The 10843-nt window shown below is 44.6% G+C and overlaps 1 protein-coding gene across 3 annotated transcripts in view; it reads left to right on the top strand.

Annotated features, from left to right (window-relative positions):
* Positions 1–10843, top strand: part of LOC149330050 (5'-3' exonuclease PLD3-like) — a 115953-nt gene that overhangs the window by 45202 nt on the left and 59908 nt on the right. Inside the window, exon 1 of one of the 3 annotated variants that reach the window (XM_089560765.1) lies at positions 1481–1638. The exons of the other annotated variants lie outside the window; for them this stretch is intronic. Coding sequence (XP_089416891.1) covers positions 1585–1638 — 54 coding nt within the window. The 5' untranslated portion in view covers positions 1481–1584. Of the gene's footprint in view, positions 1–1480; positions 1639–10843 lie in introns of those variants that run through there. 3 annotated transcript variants of the gene reach the window in all.

Genomic DNA, 10843 nt, shown 5'->3' with positions numbered 1-10843 from the left:
GACACTGTCAGTAACGTTGAAATTTTCCCTTCTTCCTTTGAAATGTTCAGAAAGGACCGCAATACACAATGTGGGGGTGTCTTTATAGTAGTCGACAAAGTGCTTACGAATGCTCCGATAGAACCCAGTCATAATGCATTTGAATGTGTGTGGTGTAAGGACCTGCTTCATAGCGACAAACCCATTGTGTTCGGTGCTTTTTATCGAGTCTTAGTAATTACAGCACCCCGCCACTGACAATGCTGTCTAACATAATCCAGAACATTAACGCTGACTTTCTCATTGGTGGTGATTTTAACATGCCACAAATCTAATGGGCTGACAATGCGCCTGTGACTTTATGCAACTCTGCCCTCAGCCTTGAATCCACCACCTTCACAGATACGGATAACGTATATCACTATGCACTACATTTCGCGGCACGACAATACGGTGACTGTGCTTCCACACTTGATTTGCTCTTTTCTTATCAACCCAACATGGTCCGTTCTATCTCTGTTATCCCTGGCATCAGCGATCATGAAGGCGTCTTTGGAATTATTTCCTGCTCTCAAGCGTTATCAGCGGCCCCTATTCCTAGGAAAGTCTATCAGTTTGAGAATGGAAATCATTCCCTAATATCGCCGAAACTGTATGTTTACTTTCCTAATTTCATTCATGGAAATGTTTCGCGTAGTGTCGATAATCTTTGGAACTCATTCAGACACACTTCGGCAACTTATAGATCGCCACATAACTTTTTAAAAAATTCGAGCAGTAGGAGTCGATCGAAGCCGTGGTTTAGAAAAGAAATTAAAAAGTTAATTCGTAGAAGATCTCGTCTCTATACTAGATATCTAAGTCTGAAAACCAACTAACTATTGAGGAGTTTACGGGCACTTAGAAAGGAAATTAAGATGAAGAAAAGACGCTCAGCTTAACTTTTTACGTCTGCGTAAAGTAAAAAGTTAAAGAAAATCCAAAAGAACAGGAGATACTGTGCTAAATATTGCATGCGACCGAAGGACTACGGTGAACTTTTCTCGGTAATTTTCGCAGTGATAAGTGGACAAGCTCATTTTGTCAGCCCACTTGTATGACGCAAATCTAGAGAGAACGTATGCTTGGGCGCGCGCACGTGGGGGGGGGGGGGGGGGGGGGGGGGGAGGGGGGTCAATGTGTGGATAAACTTTGTTTCTGCAAAAGTGAGTAGAGTGGTAGAAGTTCTTTGTTTTTAAGCCTGGCAACTTATCGGTATCACTTTTGCCAGAAAAGCACGCGGTCAGCTCCTGCTCTTAGCAAGATAAGCACGACGGGTTCGACGCCTGCATAAGCGGAAACAGCGAGGTGTCTGGCGCTGCCTCGTCAAAGCCATTGCGTTTTATCTCTCAGCAGCTGAGCTAGGTACAGTGATAACCGTCCAGAGATTAGGCGCCGTTTCGATCGCGCCAGAAAAAACCGGAGAAAGGGCTCGCACAATTGTATCGGCGCGACGGGAGGTGTGTCTCACCTCTGGACAGTTGAAACCGGTTTGTTCCGTAATTTATTGCTTCAGTTCCAAAAGTTGTCGCTCAAACTCAGTATCACAGCTCGAGGACGGAAGCAATGGTTCGGCCGTCGGGAAGCAGAGCCTTGAAGACGCCTTTGAACCCGTCAACCGTGAGTTGGAGTGCATTTTTGAGCAGCAGTTCAAGTAGCAGTTCACGTGGTTATCGCGTTCTCTTCTTTTTTTTCTTTTCATAACAAGGGTTTCTTAACAGTAGCCCTGTCCATATTTTTTGTCGGGGATGAGCACTCCGTCTCTCTCCTGCGGCACGAAACACCAAAGCTGCAGTGATTTCGAAAGCGGCAATGACTGAACTGTTTTCTGTTTAACTGGACGAAACTATTCAATTATCCCCTCTAGTCTGAGTTTTGTGCTAGCAGTGTGAAAACTAGCAGGGACCCCTCATACAACTTACACATGTTCAAGACACGTTCGGTCTTCCACATGCAATATCGGACTCTCACCTCCACTACTGGGGTCTAAGCCACCGAAACATAAAGCCATGAGCATCCATTGTTGCTCACGTGTCCTGGTCATTTTTGTTGCTGATAAATACGAACGGGGATCATGAAGCCAGGCATGTAATCAATCAGTGCCCGACGCCCCCCTCCCCCCCCCCCCCCCCCCCCCTTTCTTTCTCCCGGCTATGAAAAATTACCATGGGTCCCTCCCGAAAAAAAGTCCCGGCTACGTTCCCGCATGAAGCAATGTAATGGGCTCTAGGGCTCAAGACGGTGTTGTAAACCCACGTCACTTCCGGCCTTGCCCTTGAACTTCCGCCGCGAGCACAGGCTACACTGATCTTTTGGTTCTTCCGGACATACGTATCTGGGTTCTTGACGTACCTTTGTCGCTGTTAAAGCAGTTTGCCTGAAGACGCGACTTTATTTGGTTGTTTGTTTTTTCGTGGTGATAACTTTACAGGGTGACTCGAGAGTAAATGCAAGTCAGGTTTGCAAGCCCCTAAATCCATTTCTAATAAAATGCGCTTCAGAAAAGACTGCTAATAAACACCTCAATGAAACTTAGCGTTGGGGTAGTTGATGACTCATTCTTTTAAAGTGGTGGTAGCACTAAAAAGAAGACCACAGGATAAAAGAAAGACAAGAAAAAGAACAATGCTACTGACAACTGGTTTATTTTTCGCTCCGGGGTTCACATTTACACGCTTTATCACATCATATGGCCACAACGGGGCGGCGCCAGTGGTTAGCATGCTATTGTCACGGCTCACACTCAGTTATCTACATTCACTGTACGGCAATGCAAGTAAGAAGAAATGATTCTGATATGAACAAGGGAAACAGGCAAGGACAAGTAGCCCTTTTTCTCTTTTTTATACAATTCTCCAGAAAATGCTACTCTGCAGAGAGCAGCATTATCGAAGCTTCTCTGATGCTCCGTCCAGCCGTCTTGCGTACGTGGAAGACCGCCAGAAATAAAGGATTTAGTGCTGCCTTCACTTTTTTTGCGCAACGTTCACTTCCAAAATTTACCAACCCCTTGTTTCCATTATCATTTGCTCATAGGGTAGAGACTCGTACAGGGCATTTGTGAGGTTTGTAAAAACAATTGATCAAACCGGATTGCGCCCTGACCTCTGTCGGCACATCCGAGTCTAAAGGACGGTACCTGATACCAGGTGTTTCAGGGAAGACTTTCAAAAATTTTCAAAAATATGCTTTTTGGGGCAGAAATATGGCTTTTGCGGCATAGTATTGCTAGTGTTGACGGACACCGGAAAGTCGGGGAATTGTCTCAAGTGGTAAGTTTGTTAACGAATTTTATTAAATAACTTTTTAACTAGTAGAGTTAGGCGCCTAGTTGCAATTAGAGATTCGTAGCCGGTTATGAGTAATAGCCATATCAGTTTTTATAACTGCGAAAACGCGCTTAGCCTTGGCGCTGAGGCTCGACAAAATTTAGCTTTTTCGGCTAGTTACGCGCTCTGGAGGGGTTGCTTTGCCTGCATGCTTTCGAAAGCGCGTGCATTTTGGCACGATGCTGTCAGATTTTGTCGAGCCACAGCGGCGAGGGTAATCTCATTTTCGAAATTATAAAAACTGATATGGCTATTAGTAACGACCGGCTACAAATATCTAATTGCCACTAGGGACCTAACTATGCTAGTTGAAAAGTTAATTATTGCAAATTATTTACCCATTTTACTGCTTAATAAGATTCACAGGTTTTTTCGTGTCCACCAACACTGGTAATACTATGTTGCAAAAGCTTTATTTTTACCCTAAAAATCCCATTTTTTTTGTAAATCTTTGAAAGTGTTCGCCAAAACGCCAAGTATATTACGCATCCGCGTGTGAGGCTGTCAATCCTGTCGCTATGTGTTGCAAGAATCACCGCGAAGTTGTCATCTTCACCCCTCCCGGCGCCTTTCGAACGCACAAATAAGCAGCTAGGCACGAATGGACCCTTTTTGCTACTGACAAAGGCTGTCTGTCGTCATTCTGACAGGCAAAATGCGCCGGTGCCACTCGTAGTCCCCCACGGCCGGAATCGAAACCTGACGCTGCGTCTGCCATGGCGGCGGGCAGCAAAGAAAAGTATGCAGACGACAACAACGAAAAATCACGAAAAAGACGAGAATAGCGAGACACAACGGCGAAAAAGATGTCAGCACCGAAAGAGGTGTTGGTTCTGTCCTGGTTTTCGGTGACGGAAACACGGATATGTTTGATGTGTGCCGAGAGCTCCCTGGGAACGAGGCTATACTAGGGAACCCTTCTCAGAGCTCGCGCATGCGCAGAGCGTACCAGGCCATAATCCAAAACAGAAATACTAATACACCGACCTACTTTTACGTCTTCCTCTGGGCAGGAATGTGGGACACCATCGTACTGAACAGTTCTCGATTTCTCCGTTATCGGAGCGGAAACCAGTGTCTGCGTCAATATGAGCCTCGCGTGGCGATGGACAAGAAAACGAAGATGGCGCCATCTCTCGGAGTATCCGTCGGACACATGCGTTGGTGTGCCTGACGCTTTTAATTCTGCTACAGCACTGTGTTGATTGTTTGTCTATCGCTGAGCGCGGAGTGGAAATTCTCCGTCGCTTCAGTATATCTCTCTAGCTTGGTAATGGACGCGTAACCTTAGGAGACTACACTGTACGGAGTGTCGAGCGTAAGTGCTACGTGCTAGAATGCATATACCACTGCGTTGTCACACAGCTAGAGTATTGGCCTTTTCAGTGTTCTTTTTTGATGCAATGATTCGCACGAGTTTTCAGAGCAAGGAAAGACATTGCATTAGCGCAAGTTCTCCTCAGCTAGCAGCACTATGCTCAGGTTCATTTTCGCTCTGTAAACGGATGTGATTTTGAGATAAAATGAGCCAGTGTGTAAGGAAGGCTAGTAAAAACGGCTAAATGTTCGACAGATGTTACCGAAAAACAGATAAATGGCGACTCCCTGTGTTAAGTGGTCCGACTTCTAGCCGCCGTGGTGGCTCAGTGGTTATGATGCTCGGCTGCTGACCCGAAAGACGCGGGTTCGATCCCGGCCGCGGCGGTTGAATTTCTTTGGAGGAGAAATTCTAGAGGCCCGTGTATTGTGCGATGTCAGTGCACGTTAAAGAACCCTAGGTGGTCGAAATTTCCGGAGCCCTCCACTACGGCGTCTCTCATAGCCTTAGTCGCTTTGGGACGTTAAACCCCATAAACCAAACCAAACCTATCCAACGCCTTCTCCGTGAAGTCAAAGCGAATATCTTGAGGACTAACTTAATTATAAGAAAATGAATCGATAAAAAAGATACTCTTATCGCTAAGGGTACATTTTCACAAGCCGAAGAAAGCTATCTTGCCGAAATTTCAACAAACAGTTTACGGACTCCTTATCGAAGGTCTATATAAGGCCTAAAAAGATTTTTTGATTGGTGTGAGCAATGGGCAAGGCTTTAGTGTGAACGACCGTTTGGGTGTGTTCGAGTGGCAGAACGCCATAGCAACTGAGCAACTGCGGCGTGCAAAAAAAAAGGCAGTAAAGCCTGAAGAGCGACGATTTGTAATAAAATTAAACAAACAAAAAAGTAAGCTTGCACTTTCATGTTAGAGTCTGGACAAGTACAGTGCCCGGTATCGTACAAGCCCAATGAGGCTAATTAGACGGGCATTGGTGATTACGCGTTCGAGAGGAACTCGTGTTAAGTGTAACAATAAGGCACAGTTTAATTACGCATTGGACCTAAAGGCCATCCAATTAAGTATCAGATAAGGAAGAAGCATGTGATAAGAGAGGAACATGAACACAGAAGCGGAGCGGAGGATTTGAATGGGGATCCGTTGGCTGTTTGGGATAGGACAAAGATAAGAGCTTCGGTTAAACAAAAGGCGACGCCCACAAACCCTCGCAACACTGCGCCTTGCAGTTTGAGTTTGCCGATAAGACCGGTCAGCGCAATACCAAGCAAGTTGCGCATCAGGTTAACAATGGGAGTTTGGCTTGCCACAAGCACTCCTTATCAGTATCGAGGTGCAGGACAGTTTGAAAGCACGACAGAACCAATGCAGCTAGTAGGGCATGACGATGATAAGAAAGACAGATAATCCGAAATCCGGGTCTAAATATAGAGCACTTCTTGGAATCTAAGTAACGGACTAACTACTTTTAGTAGAACGCCCACAAAACAGTTGAAAAAGTGTGTCGCAATGTCTTAATCAGGAAAGCCGGTCGGAGTATTAGCGATAAAATCTTAACTACGGCTTTATTACTAGTTTGTTCATTCTCACACACAATAGTTCTTGCCTGTATGGGGCATGGCCACTGACACTAATAAACAAAAGGGTAATATTCTGCAGAAAAAAGCAGTACAAGATATTCAATACTACCCTTTTGTGGTAGCAGAGCTGAGTTTTTCCCCAAACATAACAATCTTTAAATAGAGCAAGCTTACCACTAGAAATTAGCATATATATCAGAAGCCTTAAGAATGACAACTAGAAGAATTTTAAAAATACTTATTTAGTAACGCCGCTGTTATAAGTTCAGAATTTCATGATCGAAAATCACGCACAAATTATGGTTTTCTAAAGCTTTCCCTCTTAATTCTAATGATTCTGAACTTCTACCCCAAACTCCTTTCCTTAGCATTGTAGAATGGCCGATCAGAAATATAATCAACGTGTGCACAGCATGATCGTTGTGCAATAAATTTGAAGGATGAATGATCTTTTATAATCTTCATTTACGCTTCCCAAACGATCACCCTACGCACTTTTTTTTTCATTTTTCTATCACGTATTAGCAGTGTCGTGTAGATTATGTTCACCTGTATCTTTATTTGTTCAACATAATGTCGTTTCCACCAACTGCTGAGTCTGTACTAATGTTTCGAAACGCCTTTTATGACTCTTCAATTATGGTTTACCTTAGCCAAGTGCCTTGTCATGCTTTATGGGGAGTACATTACTTTGTCAGGCGCCTTTATACGCATTTTACCATATTTCTCCTTGATTCATGGTGGATGAAAAATGATCAATATAAGAAAAGTCCATGGCTACCGCCAGCTTCGGAGAACGATCGTTCAGTGGTCGCTTTTGTGAGATCCAGAAAGTTTATCGTAAAACAGTTGGTGTTCCCGACAATTTAATACAACTAAAAGGCAAGTATATGTGAATAATCATTGGCCCCAACGAGTGTATATCATTTTCTTCCGTCTATTTCTACGCCGGCCTTTAAGGATCCCTTGAAAAGTCATTTTTGAGAAATAATAGGAAAGCAAGACTAATATACCTGCTTCAGCAAGCGTCTTCTTAATGTTCGAAATCACGAGGTTCACCTAAACGCGTTGTAAACTTCCCTGGGTCAACCAGAAGAGTATTCCTGTTGGCTACCTCGCCCTGAGGGACAGATAAAGGACGATGTAGAAAGAAAAGAGAGGGAGTGGGTAAGAAGCAAGCATATCATTTTTTTTTTCGAAAAGAGCCGAATACATCAAAACGCAAACCGAGAAAAATACGAAAGTTACGAAAGCAACATCTATGAATGAGCTTTCCATTAAATCAATATTTGACCTAAACTCGGTTCCTGGATATGGTTCATTTCGAAAAAAAAAATTACATCACGTAAGGAAACTAAACCAGTTTTCTAAAAACAGAGGCAGTACACTCTACGTCACAAAGTACTGAAGAGTGCTGCAGGGTTCAGTTCTCAGGGGACTTATTGCTAGGACACAACTACTGTCAAACCTTGTCATAACGAAACGGTTTATAATGTAGTAATGAATATAACAAAGAAATAACGATTCGGTTGATTTGGTTTATGGGGTTTAACGTCCCAAAGCGACTAAGGCTATGAGAGACGCCGTAGTGGAGGGCTCCGGAAATTTCGACCACCTGGGGTTCTTTAACGTGCACTGACATCGCACAGTACACGGGCTTCTAGAATTTCTCCTCCAAAGAAATTCTAGCCGCCGCGGCCGGGATCCAACCCGCGTCTTTCGGGTCAGCAGCCGAGCACCATAACCGCTAAGCCACCGCGGCGGCCAAAAAAAAGAATAACGATTCCCCTTCGAAGCTTGGCTAACGCGGGCTATGACGAAGCTACGGCTATAACGAAGTAATCGCCCGGATCCTTTCAACTTTATTACGATGTTCAACTGCATTAGTTTTTGAAAGAACTGTCATTGCTCCTTTAGAAACTTTGCGCGAAGAAGCATCAGTCTGTTCGCTTTCTCACAATCTATTAGTTCATCGCAAGGAATACACGGTACAGGCAGACCCATTTTACCCGTTTCTCTCTTAGACTATCCGGGGATTTCGGAAACAAAAATCCTTCCACAACGCAGGCGTTATTGCGTCCTCATTTCCACTCGGCGACCCTATCTTCGCTGCTGTTTGCCGCGCAATCAAGAAACCCCACACATTCCAATCAGTAGCGCAAGTGTTTTTTTTTTTATTTTGCTCTTCTAGTGCTACGCCCAATCCCACGAAATCCGTGCTGAAGTACGGAGAAGAAAAGAGCGATGGAGAAAATTAATCAGAACGAGAAAAAAAAAGAGAAAGAAATGAAACAAACGCCAGAGGTGCGCGAATTCGCCGGAGATTGAGCGCGCGAATGATATCGCGTAAATATATAAAAAGAAAAGACACTGGAGATGAACTTCCGAGAGAAGCTGATCGTCGGGACAGGCCACACCCAATTGGAGCCTCGGTGAACAAATTACTGCTTCGCACTCGTTCGCACCCCACGTGGCGCTTGTACGGTGGATGCGGAAGTTATGTGGTAATCCCGAAAACGCGACGTCGAAAAAGAAAAAAAAACGAAGAGAAAGGAAAAGAAAGAAACGACGGTTACCGGTTAGCAACACCACAGCTGTCCCCGCCGAGGCTGAATCAGCCAGGTGCAAGAATATTGGTTAGAGAGTGAAATATTTTTGCTGGCAGTCTCATGCTCTTTGTCTTTTGCCTTCGACTCTTGATTTTTGACAGGTGCAACCCCGTTTGCTTCTGGCCAGTTTAAAGGAATACAGACATAAATTTTCGAAAGCCGGCAAACGATATGATTTCTTTAGCGGTCGTACGGAGAAGTTTTCTAGCGAGTTTCAGTCGCAGGCGTTGTGTGGAACATAATTTAACATGCTTGCGAATGTTCTCAGAGAAGCCGCCCCGGCTTTTCCGCCCGTATCGAGTGAGGTCAAGGTGAACTTGCCCTAATGTTTGTGACGTCACCGAACCCGGTTGTTTTTTACAAGAATAGCCAATGCTTGTCTACGACGCCGACGTCATAGGAATGTGGTAGTCCAGGCTGGCCGGCCGACCGTGAAGTAAGGGTGCTCTTCAGCGCTGGCGCCTACCGAGACCGAAACTACCGGTACAAAATAGTTTGCAATTAGTTATTAACGCAGCACACAGTTGTTTTGATCTAATTTTCATAACCCCTATCCCTGTAGGCCTCTTTCAAGGGAAAAAAATTCAGGGGCACTCTGGCTGTCTAAAGTGCTGCAAGGCGAGAGCCTTTCCTGGCGCACTGTTTGGCATTGACTGCGAGACTGTTTGTGCTGTACTAATGCTTTATTGACTACACTCTTTGACTACACACTACAACTACACACTTTGACTGCCGACTTTGACTGCTTCTTTAGCACGACTCTCTATTTGCTTCGATGACTTCGGTTGTATCCATGGCTCTGTTCGCAGTAATGAGGTATGTAATGAGGTCACCCACGGACGCCTTACGCCCCCTGTCGGAGCGGACGACAACTATTTTAGTTGTCGTCTGGTCTAAAAGGGGGCGTCAGGCATCCGTGGGTGACCTCATTACTGCGAATCCGCGCACTCTGACGTCATAACCATTTCGACCAACCGAAAAGCGTGACACCTCCGCTAAAAACCTTCTGCTAACTACCTTCTGCTGACAACCTTCTGTCAACAACGATGAGGCATTAAAGGCTTTCGCCTTAAAACTGATACCTAAAAACCTTGTCTTAACCCCTGTAACATTACGCTAAAGCATATCTGCTCTAGATTAACAAAAACTTAAAATAATTAATATCAGCCAGGTCGCAGTTGCGGGAATACAAAAAGCAAAGGAAAGAGGTTCGTCTTTCCATATGTATGTCGTATTGATAATACTTCGAAAAGGAACTATACGACCACCACCAACTCGTCCAGTTATCCGTCCTTCTTCTAGACCAGGTTACGGCCAGTGCATCTTATCCGGGCGAATGTTCCCACTTCACTTTCGCCCACTCTGCACTACCTTATCTATTTAGGGAACTCATTTCCCTTTCTTCCCCTTCCCTTTCCCCAGTGTGGAGTAGCAGGCCAGGGCCATGTTACCACCGGCCGACCTCTCCTCCTTTTCCTCTCATTAAAATTCCTTTCTCTCTCTCTCTCTCCTCCTGCACACCTTCTGCTTGGCCTCCTTTAGCACAGCCAAAAAAAGTTGGTTGCTTTACAGAGCAAATAAAAGACGCATATAGAAAATGCGTGCATTTTTTTTTTTTCTAATCGTGTAGTCCTTTTCCCATCCACGCGTCATTATCGTTTCATATTACTTTTCCATTCCGTACCATTCTGAATCCTGTTTTCCACTGCTGAATCTTTTACCTGCGACCGTAATGAGTGCTTGGAAACTGTCACGTATGCTAGCCCTAAGAAGAAACGAGTACAAAATTTTGCGCAAGAACCTACCGAGAAGGATAGCCAGGTAGATTCTCGGGCAACTCTTAGCGGGATTATTTTCTGGCTTCGACTCAAGAAAGGACGTTGGTAAAGAAGCGATGAGTTTGGCCGCGTGCACGTAAGCCCTACAAAGCTGTCTTTGTAAGTTCAACTACATAAAGATTAAAAAATGTATTT

The sequence above is a fragment of the Amblyomma mixtum genome, chromosome 9, assembly GCF_055824585.1.
Source record: "Amblyomma mixtum isolate Tamu chromosome 9, ASM5582458v1, whole genome shotgun sequence".
Classification (NCBI taxonomy): Eukaryota; Metazoa; Arthropoda; class Arachnida; order Ixodida; family Ixodidae; genus Amblyomma; species Amblyomma mixtum.
The sequence above is the reverse complement of the archived record's forward strand: the minus strand, read 5'-3'. Positions and strand labels throughout refer to the sequence as shown.